The 16,367-nt window shown below is 27.2% G+C and overlaps 2 protein-coding genes across 3 annotated transcripts in view; both read right to left on the reverse strand.

The window, feature by feature from the left end:
- The window catches only part of LOC126905437 (zwei Ig domain protein zig-8-like), a 193,782-nt gene that overhangs the window by 133,700 nt on the left and 43,715 nt on the right, over positions 1-16,367 (reverse strand). The gene's annotated exons all lie outside the window — the stretch shown is intronic.
- On the reverse strand, positions 11,572-13,263 carry LOC126905436 (uncharacterized). The gene is made up of 2 exons (XM_050685116.1): positions 12,139-13,263; positions 11,572-11,682 (listed from the first exon to the last, which is right to left on the reverse strand). Exons 1-2 carry the CDS (start codon positions 13,090-13,092, stop codon positions 11,638-11,640), a joined length of 999 nt encoding a protein of 332 aa, XP_050541073.1. The 5' UTR covers positions 13,093-13,263; the 3' UTR covers positions 11,572-11,637.

Raw genomic sequence — 16,367 nt, forward strand, 5'->3', positions numbered from 1 at the left:
TATATTATTTTCATCATTAAAATTATTATTGATACTTTTTATTTTTGAAAAAAAAAATACATTTAAACTTAACAAAGGATGCAAATTAAATCAATTTACTGGACCGGGAAGCGGACTATCTATATAATATTATACGATTATGTTGCTGGAGTGTTAATGACACTTGATAAACAAAACAAATTTATGTTTCTAAAGAAATATTAATATAAAGATAAATACTGTAAGACGTATTTTGTATTTTAGCGAGAGGTATTTTTAATGTTTCTACAAAAGCAAAACATTTTCAATAAGCTTTTTCTTTAATACAACTTTTAAAGTACATACGAAGAAATATATACACATCACAAAGTATTTAATAGCAAAGTACACAATAGTGTAAAAAAGTGTTAAGTATAAACAACTTTTTTCCATGACAAATTTTTAAAATTTTAAATTTTCATGTTAACACATTACTTAAAATTGTTTGATGTTTTCTTCATTTAATATGAAATGTACATTTTAGTTTTCATTTTTTTCATTAATAATAATTTGTAATACTTATAACTTATAACGTAAAAAATTAACAAAATGCTTAAAAAAGTTTTATTATCCAAGTTTCATTTTGTCAAAACTTGAATATTTATATAAAATCTAAACAAAAAAATTAATATAAAAACTAATTTTTTAGTTTAATAATAATATTAAAAAAAAACTATAATATTTGATTTTATACTATATGTTATATTATAAATATTGTATAAAGAGCATAATATATTGATATTGTTTGTAATAAAATTAATCCGTTAAACAATAAAAAATTTGGCAAAAAATAAAAATTATGCATGACCAATTATAATAATATTTTATTATTAACCATATTCGTCGCTATATACTTTAAAAATTTAATATTGCATTGATATATTGATTTAGTTTATTTTATGATTTCTATCTTTGAAAGTCAGAAAGGTTTTTTTTGTAAAGTTTTTATGCCAAAGATTCAATAAACTGTAAAAATTTTGTTAGTTTCAATAAGTTCGTTAAAATTAAAACCATTTAAAACATTCAAATTTATTTTCCGCAAATATATTTTAAGTTTACGCAAAAACACATTGGGCATTTTGTTTTAGTTAATAAACTTAGAAAACTCATTACAATCTACAATGTTTCAAAACTAGGACACTTTTTTAACCGCAATCCACTTTTAGTAATGAAATACTTGGAAAACGGCCCATGAAAAGTTCTTAAACATTTGAAATGTCTGACATTTTAGATACCAATATCTTCACCATCTATGTTCATTGGTAAACGATGATAATTATTGTTTATTACTACCAGTGTCTATATTGGACTTTTGACATCAAAATTATTATTTATTACGTGGATTTTAAAATGAAAATAATGTAAGATATAACAACTCCGACATTTTCTAATTAGTGGACTATCTGTTGAACCTAACAGGTTTTAAGTATGCCGTAAATTTAAAATAAAATGATGATTGTAAAAATCCGTATTTTCCTATAAGGTGCTCAAAAATTACAATTCATACGACCAAATGTTTTATAAAATTTTTCATTTTTTAATAAAATGCTTATTACTTTTACATTTTTTTAAAAATGGTAGATAAATAAATCTTCTTTTTTCTCGCCTTAAACCCAACTACTTCAGGTCGGCCACTCTTATCCTAAACTTCCACTTGATACGATCAACCAGAACATCTACGCATATATCAGCCGTCCTTATATCACATTCAATAACATCCCTCCATATCTTTTTTGGTCTTCCTCTACCTCTTTTTCCTATAACATTCATTTCTATAACTGTTTTTACAGCTTTCAATTTTACGACTATAATTCTGTCACTTTTCCTAGCTACTTTTACTACTTTACTTTCCATATCATCATCCACTATTATCCCTACACCATTCTTTATATTAGACTTACCTGAGTATATTATTTTATAACCCTTGCCCATTCCCTTTGCTTTCTCACCATTTCACTTAGTTTCCTGCACACAACAAATGTGTAACTTTACTCCTCTTCAATACTTCTATTAATTCTCTACTTCTACCAGTTAATGTTCCAACATTCCAAGTATCTATTATTATTTTGTATCTATCTTTCTTCCTTATACACAGTTCCAGCCTAGAGTTAAGTGGTGATGCCCCTACACTGTTGACACTACAAGCGTTGGGCAGACCTGTACACATGACTGGTAAAACAGCTACCGCACAAATTGTTCGGCTGATATCAAANTATTATTTTGTATCTATCTTTCTTCCTTATACACAGTTCCAGCCTAGAGTTAAGTGGTGATGCCCCTACACTGTTGACACTAAAAGCGTTGGGCAGACCTGTACACATGACTGGTAAAACAGCTACCGCACAAATTGTTCACACTTTATTTCTCAGGTCTTCTCCGTTTTTAACTTCCTTATTACCTCTCACCTCTTGTCCTCGCGTACATTCGAAATGTGACAATCCAACTAAATTCTGTTCAGGACTCCTCATACTTTTTAACAAAATTTTACGCCGGCTGTCGACCTGACGCAACCACATTAGTCGTCCCTTACGACTGACAGAAGGGCCGTGGAAGTATTCTTATCCCTATCCACAGGAAAATGGTAGATAAATAAATAAAAATAGTTATTTTATAATAAAATACATAAAATGAAAAAGAGGATTGCAAAAATTCTCAGGAGAAGATATTAAAAGTGACGGTCAAAAGTTGTATATCGGTAAGTATTTATGATCTGCAAAATATGTTTGTATTTCTTTTTCTTAATGTAGAGTTTGGACACAAAAACCCCTTAAATATGTTATTGCATGAATGTTAAATTCATAAAGCTATGTAGTACTTCAAAATAAATTCACGGTTTTACAAAAAAATATTTACACTTAGTACCCGTTAACAAATACTTCAGTAACTCTATTCACTAGTTTAATGTATACTACTACAATATTGTGCCTTTTCTTGTAAAACAATTGGTAAATATTTGCACTCATGTGTTGTATAACAACAAATATAGTAGCTGAAAACGTGTTACAGCATAATAACAAAAACGCTATCGATATAAAAATAAAGTTTTTTTCACGCGTATAATTTGGTTACAGTGCAACTGTCTAGCTGTTCAATACGTCGACACAAGTCCACGTATCGTCGGCAGAGACACAAATCGAATCGAACGCGAAAAGAATTTAAAAAATATATTTATAACATAGAATCCACATAGTCATACACATACATACATATTTATATGAATATAAACTATACATACAGTTGCCCTCAGAATTTCCGGTCTCGTAGAGTATCGTACCGATCACCATTTCCGTACGGTTTCTTCCGGCCATCATAACAACCGCTGACTGCCTGCCCCTCAAAAACCACCAGCTTATATGCAAGTACATATTATTGCCCACACACACACCCGAACAGATCCGAGAAAATACCGCAAACGGTCTAAACATGTAAATCCCGGTCGCAAAAGTAAACGTCTCGCCGATACCCTAACACGTGCCTTCAATAGAGAGCAACACATGTATAACTACGACCACCTATGCTTGAATTCGAACATTATTTTATTTTTTTGGTCGTAAAAAAAAATTACTTATCGAAAACATTGGGTTACCATCTGAATATTGTTTCTAAGTCCCTCGTAACGTTTGGGTTAACTTCTCCGTGATCACTTTCAATGAATGATAATAAATCTTTCACTCTACTTAATTAGTTTATTATTCATAAGTCAAAAATATGTATTATTATAGTAACAAGATACTTGCATAAGCTTGATATACTAGTATTTTATTTTAAAAACTAGTCATTTATTATAAATTCTCATCAAATACTACAAAAAATTTGCAAAAATTTATGGTTGATAGTTAATAATGGTAAAAAAACTCGAATTTTATGAAATAGAATATTGTGTTTCAAAATTGTTTTGTATAAAATTTCTCTATTTATGTAAAGAAATTTTTAAATAGTGCTTTAAAAAATTATGGTTGACTACATACTTCTTATGTATAACATGTTATATGAATTTATAATGTCCCTATTTCTAATTAAATGGATTAAAAATCTTCTCAACATTTCATTTTTAATAAAAAACATTTCAATTAAAAATATAAATGTTTATATTTTATTGTAGCTAATCATTTGTTTTTTGATAAAAACTTAAATAAATATATGTCTTACTTAAACTCGCAAGTTGAGCTGTACGCCATTCATACCAAAAAAATTACTATTTTAAAATAAATCACGAAGAAAAAAGTTTTTTGGGCAAGAAAATAAACAATGGAAATTGAACGTCAAAATTTATGACTTGTGCCAGTTAGAAACTTAAATTTATTACTAGTTCTGCATATGAGTCAAGTATAAAACAAACGCAATAAGAGTATTTTCAATTATGAATGGTAAGAAACTGAAATTTCTATGTACTTTCTCGTTTAGGATGTGATAATTATACAGATGATCGAGAGTCTGTCGAATGCGTAGACCCTTAAGTTTAAGCCAAAGAAGTGAAAAGTACTATTTACTGGTAACGAAATTATGTATAACCTTGATGGTTAGATTTAGCCTATAATTTGGTATCCACATAATAGGTCAAATGGTATTTAAATGGTATCAAATGGCCAAATGGTTAGTCATACAGTATACTATATACTCAGTAAGTATAGTATATAGTGTAGGTCAGCCTGTGCAATGTCGGCTGAAGTGTCGGCTTAGCCTAGAGTGGCTTACAAGTACAAGACTGTGACTTTTTAACATGCAAAGCATTGTACAGATAATTATACGATTTTTTTTTTTTTTTTTGTGTGTCTGTTACCACTTTTTCTCAGCTCTCACCGAACGGATTTCTTTCAACGATACGTCAAAAGATCACAAATCGTATCTAGTCGAAGACATTACCCTTCAAAATTGAAAAAATTTCCCTCGTTCCCCGTAAATGGGGGAAACCTCCAAAAAAATTACAAATTTAAAAATCGCTAATTTTCGAAATTTTTACTAAAACCTGCCGTAACTTTTTCAAAAATTAACATATGAATATAATTTNAAAATTTCCCTCGTTCCCCGTAAATGGGGGAAACCTCCAAAAAAATTACAAATTAAAAAATCGCTAATTTTCGAAATTTTTTAAATTTTTTTTACTAAAAACTGCCGTAACTTTTTCAAAAATTAACATATGAATATAATTTTTGTTATATATAGATGCTTGATGTCTTTACCTATCATTTGGTATATTTTTTTTGTAAATCTGACACTTTATCTGCCCACAGGGGGGGATTTAAAATGACAACTTTTTCACAAAAAATTAACTTTTTCAACTTAACTTTTGAAAATGTTCCGGAAGGTCTGACACTTTTATATATATCTTAAATTAAAGCTAATGTAATATACTTTAATTTGAAAAAAAAAAATTTGACCTCTGGACTTGTCTTCACGGCGAAAATGGCTACCGAATGCTATTTTCGTGTGAAAATTCTCGATTTTATTATTTATATTATATTTAACTTTATAATGCTATAACTTATTGAAAAGTTTATGGATCCACACAATTTTTTTATGAGAAATAATATTTTTTAATAAACCCTTTTTCATTCGACATACTTTATCTTAATCGAGATATTAATAAGGAACCAGCAGATCAAGTAGCTTTTGGAATAAAACACCAATTTTTTTAAAATTAAACACTATCTAAAGATTTGCATCGAAGCGTTTATTTTTAATAGTGATTTTAATCACTGTCAGATATCATTATACTTGATCCAACTATGCCACGTTACCAGTGTGCCGCGACCCCCCTGTGCTGGGTTTTTTGTCTGTTACCACTTTTATAATTGGGGACATACATAATACCTAATGCGCACACCATTAACTGATAAGATTTATTAAAAACTGATATAAATTCTGCAACATTACAGTCTCTTATATGCGATTAAACGTAAAAATCTTCTTTGTACACACTCAAGCGATTCTATCAATCCGACTTGTGAAGAATTCCAAATAATTGAGCAATATTCCAACGAAAGTCTAACTAAAGAAGTATACAACGTTTTTAGACACTGTTCCTTCTTGAATTCTTTGGTATTCCTAATTAAGAACCCTATAGTTCTTAGGGACTTCACCAGATATGATCAATGTGTGGTTGAAATGATAAGTTGGTTTTAAAAACTTCCCCAAGATCATTAATGGTACTAATATACTCAATTTGATTATCAAAGGGATGATAGTCATTAATTAATTTCGTTCTTGAACCGGAAAAATAAATTTTGAAACATTTTGTGATGTTCAGTTATATGGTATTCGTGGACTGACTTTGCCGTCTCGCTGACAAGGTATTCGTCAACTGGTTACACAGTTTCGTTGCCTCTTAGGTAGGACATCAGAAACTAACCAGACAAAAGTTTATTACACCTCAATTAGAGGTACTGCGTTTATTATTTTTATATCAACTTGTCTTTGTCGTTTTAAACACTACGCACCATAAGACCTCAATAGAACCACAACATCAGGTTCTCACCATATACAAACCCCATTCCAATTTCCATTTTTATTTCATTAATTCTTGTTATTTGAATTATAACATATCTTTCAATTTACCCATTTTCTGTACAAGAAGTCAGAACGAGTGAACAATTATTTTAATTACTACTAATACAGATAAAATGAACTATTATAGATATACAGGGTGATTTTTTTATCATAACCCACTCAATTACTTACAGAATAATAATAATTTAAAATTTAGCAGGTACACAATTTTTAATGAAACTTAATTTGTTTATTAGATATAAACATTTAAAGTCTCAAATTTTTGAGTAATATATAGGTATAATACACAAGGGATTACANTCAAATTTTTGAGTTAATATATAGGTATAATACACAAGGGATTACAAATACAGGTAGCTAATTGATTTTTTATGACATCGATATTAGTACACAGCATTGTTATTATCAATGATAGTAAGGTACATTGTTGTGAGTTTATAAATACACTAACTGACAATACAAAAAGTATATCTATTGATAGTCATAATTGATAATAAACAATCCGTGACTGTGATAGCAATATCATAAAAAACTAATTAGCTACCTGTATTTGTAATCCCTTGTGTATTATACCTATATATTATCTCAAAAATTTGAAACTTTAAATGTTTATATCTAATAAACAAATTAAGTTTTATTAAAAATTCAAATGCCATTTACTATTAAATTAAAAACTCAAACATTTTATTAAATTAAAAATATGTATTACCATTTAAAAAAACAAAGTTGACACCCTTACCAGGCATAAGGGATGAACTTAAAAAGTATTACATAGTTAATAATTCAAGAATAATGTGTAACTAAAGATAATAATAAAAAAAATATTTTTAATTATTATTATTATATAAGTAATTGAGTGGGTTATGATAAAAAAATCACCCCGTATACACATTATTTTGTTGAATATAATAATTTCTAATACACTTATTTTTCATGAGACCAATGAACTATTTACGAATATTGAAAATCAAACTTTAGTAACCAAAGACAATTTAAACATGTTCATAAAAGCATTAATAATTTTAGAACTTTACTTGTTATATATACAAACGAACAATTGTAAATAATAAAAGTGTTGCGGTTTTATATTTATAGAAAAAATACCTTGTAATTTAATATATATATATATATATATACGAATAATTATATAGTACTATTACAAATATTTTAAACGAATTTACAGAATTTCTGTGCAAGGAGTTATAACAAGTGAATAATTATTTTAATTACTACTTATTACAGGTAAGATGAATTATTATGGAAATATACACATTATTTTGTTGAATATAATAATTTCAAATGCACTTATTGTTCATGAGAAAAATGAACTATTTACGAATATTGAAAATCAAACTTTAGTAACCAATGACGATTTAAATAATCTCATAAGAGAAAATCTACCATTTCTTAAGCTAATTTTATGAGAAAATAAATACTACACTGGTAGTGATGCATCTCTTTGTCCTCTACCTTATGATGAAAATACACTGTTGGATGATCCTGATATTGAGAAATTAGAATTTTTCGACCCGAGAGAATATAAAAAGCCGTGGACGTGGACGCAACAAAATCAAATTATTGTTCCTGTCCCAAAAGATTTTACCATTAACAAAAAGTTAGGAGATCTAGTTCGTCAAGATAGCAATTTAAAAATTATTCAGAAGTATACTTATTACCTGAATACTATCGAAAGTGTTGGAATAACTTTAGTCGACAGATTTTGTTTATTTTTAGTTGAAGCCATTGATAGAATCGATAGTTTCTCTTTTGTTATATTATCTATTGATTTTTCTGAATTAAATATAGATCACATGAAATTTAATTTAATCGTATATAACTTTAAATTGCTGTGGAAATATATTTACAATACATTTAAGAAATACTTCATTTCTACATTACCTCTTGACTGTATTTCGAATATTTTGAAGAAGATTGTTCCAAATGATGAGATAAAAGAATGTTTACAAATACTAATTAAAAAAGAAAATAAAGACCAATACAGAGCACAATCATTAGAATGCATGAAACTAACAAATTTAAAAAGAAACTATGCTATTCTTGTAAATGATTGCGTGTGGGGTGATTTTACTAAAAGGGCATTACCTACCATTGATAAATTAATACAATTACAACATGTTAATATTTGTAGGGGAAGTGAACTTTTTAATATGAATATCAATAATGTTGTAAGCATCAATGTACAGGTTAAGAATACATAATTATAATTGTTCAATTATTTTTTATAAAAATAATATTAAATACTACATTAAACTCTTATCTAAAATTATCATATAAATTAAGCATAATTTGTTGATTTATATTTAAATGATTATTATTATTAAATACTATATCATTGGTAAGCGGGATCATTAATCGTAATAAATCGAACGCTCACTTTTCGTATAATTAATATGATATATTTAATTTTTAAATCAATATAATTAACATTAAATTTATATTAAATATGAGTAATTACTACAAAATGTTAGTATCTCTTTTTTTAGTTCGTATAATTAAAATTTAAAATCATACTGCTGACAGTTCAGTGGTGGATCGTACACTAATGGGTATACAAAAAGCCGGCCGGCTGTTATTAGATAACAACAAAAAAAAATAGTGCAATAAAAATATATGCAAGTCGTCAACACACTCTGTATAATGTTATTAAACATGTAATGTTATAAAAAATTTTTTGTGATATTATTATTTTTAAAATAAGTTCAGAAATTGCTGGTCCAAAAGTTGTTATCACCTCGTCAATTGCGGGTAGATGAACATGACTACCGATTGTCAGTTATATTTTAAGTGCGTGGTGGTTTCTTGAAATACAGATTACATATTACTTATGAATGGCGTTGATGGAAAAATATGTATTAAAAAAAATCTGTTTAAAACATAAAATTTATGTTTAATATTTATGTTAAACTTTATATTTAATATATAATTTAAAACGTAACTAATGTGGTGTTAATTGCATTGGATAGTCTTATATATTTATTTTACTTCACTTTAGTTTCTAATATTTTTTTGTAAATAATTAATTAATGAGTCATTGAACAATTTCTAAAAAAACAATGAAATGAAAAACTTAATAGCTTTTTTATTATTAGTATTTAATTAAATTTTTGAAAAATGCAGACAATAAACGTTTTTTGTTATTTTGAAAAAATAAATAAATCAATTAATGAGTATTTTATTCACTTATTCAACTGTATTTTTCAATTAGTATAAAAATCATGACGCTCTTTTTCCAACATTTAACAGTATGCTCCATGTCACTTTAATTTCGAACTGACATCATACATTAAACAACCAAAAAACAAAATAAAAATATTATTGATTTTTATGTCATCAAAAACTTTTATTTTAGGATCGATTTTACGCATAAAAAAACGGTAGCACAGTGGGGTCGAGGCACAGTGTGGACGAGGCATAGATGGGACAAGTATAGATGATATCTGACAGTGATTAAAATCACTATCATAAGAAACGCTTCGATGCAAATCTGTAGATAGTGTTTCCTTTAGAGAAATTGGTGAAATATTTTAAAAGCAACATGAACTCTTATTTCTTTAATTATATCCTGATTAGTAGTTCTTTGATTTTAAAATATAATATATGAATAAATACTAATTATAGTTTTTAAATTTAGTATGAAATTGTGAGGCCAGCTATGATGTATAGTTCATAGTGTTGGGCGGTTGATAAGAAAGTAGAGCAGAGAATAAGTGTAGCGGAGATAAGAATGCTTAGTTGGATGAGTGGAGTGACTAGAGAAGATAGGATAAGGAACGAGCATATAAGTAAGAGGAAGTTGGGTTAATCAATCGTGGATAAGATGACAGAAAATAGACTTAGATTGTTTAGTCATGTTATGAGGAGAGAGAATGGGAAGCTTGTAAGAANAGAAGAATCGGAAGCTGTAAGAACAGTTATAGAAATGAATGTTGAAGGAAGAAGAGATAGAGGAAGACCAAAAAAGAGATGGAGGGATGCTATTGAATGCGATTTGAGGACAGCTGATGTGAGCGTAGAAAATGTGGGAGATCGTGTCAAGTGGAAGCTTAGGATAAGGGTGGCCGACCCCAAGTATGCGTGTGACCATCACTCACTAAAAGTGTTGGCCAATTTAGCTCAGCGATGCAATTGGCTTAACAAACTTAATGTAATATCATAACAATTTTTTTTAGTCAAAATCTAACCACTTGTTACATTGTCATGTTATTCCACGTAGATAATGGCGTAAAAGTACAAGAATTTATTTTTAATGCCTCGATGTTTCCGGCATTTTGTGTTTGCCCGTACTCTGTTAACCCCATATTAGTGTATCTCCGTGTTAATGTACACGTATTTAACATAACGTTGATATTGTTGGCAGTGACAGGCTTTCCGGAGGAGGTGCTATCGAAATGCATGAACCGTATAGATTTTACCATCTGCATCGTATTGCGGTGAGCTGAGTCTTCAGACCAAAGGCGGTGGTGGCGACGGCACGTGACAAGTCCGGTAATCCTTCTGGGCGGTGCAGTTTGAGTGACAACCGCGTCGTAAACTGGCCACGCGACCGCGTTGCGCAAAACTGTGCACGTGGGCTTTCTACATTATATACATTATTATTATTTTCGTTTAATTTGTGGTTTTCGGTAGTCTGAGAAGGAGCTGAAAACATTGACGTATTGTGTTGGAGACGCATTAAACCGACTCTTCTCTTTATTGTATTAACGCGCATCTTGTCGCAGGCGACTGCCTCCTATCACGGCTTTGAAAACATTACCCACTACTACAAATACTAACCGTGTAACTTGTGACTCACATGTCATGTAGGGGAAGAAGCTGCAACATAGACTATACATAGAGTATTATTTTAAATGACAAATAATAAATTAGCAATTTCACCAACAATTGTTATTAAACTACTTCTAAATAATCACACAGTTAACTGTTTATTATTTAGTAATAATATACAAGGTGATTATTGTAGCCACACAATTTTTCTTTAAAAAATAATTTTTTTGTGAATTTTTTATTTTTTGGCTTTTGTTAATTTCATTTATTTCTTCATTTAAACATTAAAATATTTTTATGTTCATCTCATATGTCTTAACGGTAGTGTCAACTTAATTTTTTTAAATAAAAGCATACATATTTACATGATTTCTAAAATAGAAAATTATCTAATTAAGAAAATAACAAGACGAGAGAAACTTTTGAAACATTATTTCAGAAGTTATTATAAGTTTAAAGTAATGACTGGTGATCAGGGTAGGGCTACTATTCTTATCATTAAACATTTCTTGTCCTCACTCCTCCTCCCACCAAGGTATAAAAATGTTAATAACTACAGAAATAATGGTCAAAAAGTTGTTAGCAAGTCAATTTTATATATTTTTCTTGTTTTAAATTAACCACATGCTTATAAAATTAACAATTGTTTTTGTTTTATTTTTAGAGTTAAAATGTTTTTAAATTATGATATAGCATTTAATAATAAATATTTAAATATGAATAAACGAACCATGCTTAATTATATAACAAAACATAAGAGTATAATGTAATATTTAATATCATTTTCATAAAAAATAATTGAAAAATTATAATAATTTATACATAAACCTTTAAACTAATGGTTTTAAAATTTTCTGTCACATTAAAAATTTCAGCTCCCTTTCTAATATTGACATGTTGTAATTTTATTAATTCATCAATGTTAAGTATTGCCTTTAGAGCTTCATCATTCCATAAGTCATCATTTACAAGAACAGCATAGTTTCTTTTTAAATTTGTTAGTTTCATGCATTCTAATAATTGTGCTCTGTATTGGTCTTTATTTTCTTTATTAATTAGTATATCAGTCCATTTTTGTATATCACCTTTTGGAGCAATCTTAAACAGAGTATTAAAAATACATTCAAGGGGTAATGTAGAAATGAAGTATTTCTTAAATATTTTATAAATATGTTTAAATAATTTCATATAGTTAAAAATACTGAAATTCATTTTTAAATGATCAAAATTTGCTTCCGAAGAATCAAAAACTACTTTATCATCAGAGAAACTATCGATTCTATCAATGGCTTCAACTAAAAACAAACAAAATCTATCGGCTAAAGTTATTCCAACACTTTCCATTGTATTCAGGTAATAAGTATACTTCTGAATAATTTTTAAATTGCTATCTTGACGAACTAGATCTCCTAACTTTTTGTTAATGGTAAAATCTTTTGGGACAGGAACAATAATTTGATTTTGTTGTGTCCAAGACCACGGCTTTTTATATTCTCTTGGGTCGAAATATTTTAATTTCTCAACATCAGGATCATCCAACAGTGTATTTTCATCATAAGGTAGAGGACAAAGAGATGCATCACTACCAGTGTAGTATTTATTTTCTCGTAAAATTAGCTTAAGAAATGGTAGATTTTCTCTTATGAGATTATTTAAATCGTCATTGGTTACTAAAGTTTGATTTTCAATATTCGTAAATAGTTCATTTTTCTCATGAACAATAAGTGCATTTGAAATTATTATATTCAACAAAATAATGTGTATATTTCTATAATAATTCATTTTACTTGTATTAGTGGTAGTTTAAATGATTATTCACTTGTTATAACTTCTTGCACAGAAATTAGGTAAATTCATGAAATATATGATTGAAACATTAATGAAATTATAGTAATTTAATTTTAAAAGGGTATTATATGTTTTATATATTTTATTAATAATAGACTTTTCTTTTTAAATGATTTAGACGTTAACTTATTTTTATTCTAAATAAATAATGTAAACATAACAAGTGTTCGACTATTTGTTAAACATTAATCATCGACAATATAATTTTTTTTTTTTTAATTTTCTTAATTTTTATAAATAAATAGTTTTATTTATTAGAATTTTGAGAAGTATTTAGCTACCCTTACCATACTACGCTTTAAGATAAAAACCAGTAGTTTTCACATACTTTTTTCGAATTTATATATTTTTTATATTGAACAACAATATTAAAGTGAATTACTTCTTAGTTTCAAGAAATAAATAATATATTATTGAGCTCTTGTTATATTACTAATGCTAATAATAGTATTGAATAATTATGCGTAAAAATGTTTTTTTTTATACACCTCAAGGTTTTTTTCCTATAAATACAAAACTACAATAATTTTATTATTTACAAGTAATCTTTTGTTCATATAACAAATAAAGTAATAAATGTTCTTAAAATGAATGTATTGACACAGCACGGCAAAATGTAGTCAGACTAACTTTTTCAAAAATTTTTTAGTGCAATATTCAGATTTAAACTTAAATTTTCCTATAATATTTAATAATATGTTTTTCATTATTTTAATTAATTAGTTTTAGAAACATCAATTGAGATTTGAACAAGTTTTGAACTAATCATTATTAGTACATTATCACAGTATTTCATTTCAGTTTTAATATCATAAGTAATATAATTTATTTTGGTGCTAGAAAAACAATTTTGCTCGTTTTTCTTTTTTAGATGCTTTAGTAATTCTTTTTTAAATTTGCAATTGTTTAAAAACGATTATCTCAAATTTTCTTAAAATAATATTTTCTTTCATTAATGGTATAATACTATAACAATAATATTAATTTAAAATAATATGTTATATTTAATGTTTTGAAGATTTAACTTTTAGCTTCGATGCGAAGCTGAGAATGTATTAATTTTACCATGATGTGTTTATTTATTTATTTATTTTTTTTTTTGTGTCTGTCACTACTTTTTCTCAGCTCTCACTGGACCGATTTCTTTCAACAATACGTCAAAAGATCACAAATCGTATCTTGTTGAAGACATTACCCTTAAAAATTGAAAAATTTTCCTTCGTTCCCCGCAAATGGGGGAAATATCCAAAAAATTACAAATTTAAAAATAGGTAAATTTTGTCATTTTTTTCACTTTTTTTTCTTAAAACTTCCATAACTTTTTCAAAAATAAATAAATCAACATTATTTTTTTTTTATACTAAAACCTTAGATATTTTCCTTTCATTTGATATAATTTTTTTGAAAATTTAACTCTTAACCTGCTCATGGGGGGGGATTTAAAATTGCAACTTTTTTACAAAAACTAACTTTTTCAACTTAATTTTTGAAAATGTTCCGGAAATACTGCGTCCTTTAAACATATATCAAATTAAAGCTTAATTTTATGTACTATAAAATGAAAAAAAAAATTTGTCCCGACGACCTATCTTCTATGCGCAAAAGGCTACCGTATTCAAAAACATGCTATTTTTTTATTAAAATTCTGGGTNATTTTGTCATTTTTTTCACTTTTTTTTCTTAAAACTTCCATAACTTTTTCAAAAATAAATAAATCAACATTATTTTTTTTTTATCTAAAACCTTAGATATTTTCCTTTCATTTGATATAATTTTTTTGAAAATTTAACACTTAACCTGCTCATGGGGGGGGATTTAAAATTGCAACTTTTTTACAAAAACTAACTTTTTCAACTTAATTTTTGAAAATGTTCCGGAAATACTGCGTCCTTTAAACATATATCAAATTAAAGCTTATTTTATGTACTATAAAATGAAAAAAAAAAATTTGTCCCGACACTTTATCTTCTGCATGTAAACGGTTGCCGTAGTTAAAAAAACACTATTTTTGTGTTAAAATTTTCGATTTTCGATTTTTAATTTTCAACTTAAAAATGCTATAACTTTTCGAAAAATGCATGTATCAGCACAATTTTTTTTTTTCTAAATACATTATAAGTACATCTTCCATTTGACATACTTTTTATTAAAATTAGACAATTTCCCCTTATATAGGGGGGGTTCAAACTTTGAAACATTGTATAAAAAATAGAACTTTTTCAACTGAACTTTTGAAAATGTTCCGGAAATACTGCGTCCTTTAAACATATATCAAATTAAAGCTTTTTTTATGTACTATAAAATGAAAAAAAAAAATTTGTCCCGACACCTTATCTTCTATGTGCAAATGGCTGTCGAAATTATAAAAAAAATGTAATATTTGCGATAAAAATCACCTTTTATAACGATGTTTTTTGTACTTAAAACTGCCATAACTTTTTCAAATATTAACTAATCAAAATAATATTTCTTTATATTGAAACCTTAGGTAATTTTCTTTCATTTGATATCATTTTTTTTTGAAAATCTAACACTTAACCTGCTCACAAGGGGGATTTAAAATAGCAACTTTTTTACAAAAACTAACTTTTTCAACTTAATTTTTGAAAATGTTTCGGAAATCCTGCGACCTTTAAACATATATCAAATTAAAGCTTATTTTNCGGAAATACTGCGTCCCTTTAAACATATATCAAATTAAAGTTTATTTTATGTGCTATAAAATGAAAAAAAAAATTAGTCCCGACACTTTATCTTCTGCATGTAAACGGCTGACGTAGTTAAAAAAACGCTATTTTTGTGTTAAAATTTTCGATTTTAAATTTTCAACTTAAAAATGCTATAACTTTTCAAAAAATGTAAATATCAGCACAATTTTTTTTTTTCTAAATATATGATAAGTACATCTTTCATTTGACATACTTTTTATTAAAATTAGACAATTTCCCCTTATATAGGGGGTGCTCAAAACTTGAAACATTGTATAAAAAATAGAACATTTTCAATTGAACTTTTGAAAATGTTCCGCAAATACTGCATCCTTTAAACATGTATCAAATTAAAGCTTATTTTATGTACTATAAAATGAAAAAAATAAAATTTGTTCCGACACCTTATCTTCTATGTGCAAATGGCTGTCGAAATTTAAAAAAAAATGTAATGTTTGCGATAAAAATCACCTCCTATCGGAATATTTTTTGTACTTAAAA

The sequence above is a fragment of the Daktulosphaira vitifoliae genome, unplaced genomic scaffold (genome assembly GCF_025091365.1).
Source record: "Daktulosphaira vitifoliae isolate Bord-2020 unplaced genomic scaffold, ASM2509136v1 Scaffold_4, whole genome shotgun sequence".
NCBI lineage: Eukaryota > Metazoa > Arthropoda > Insecta > Hemiptera > Phylloxeridae > Daktulosphaira > Daktulosphaira vitifoliae.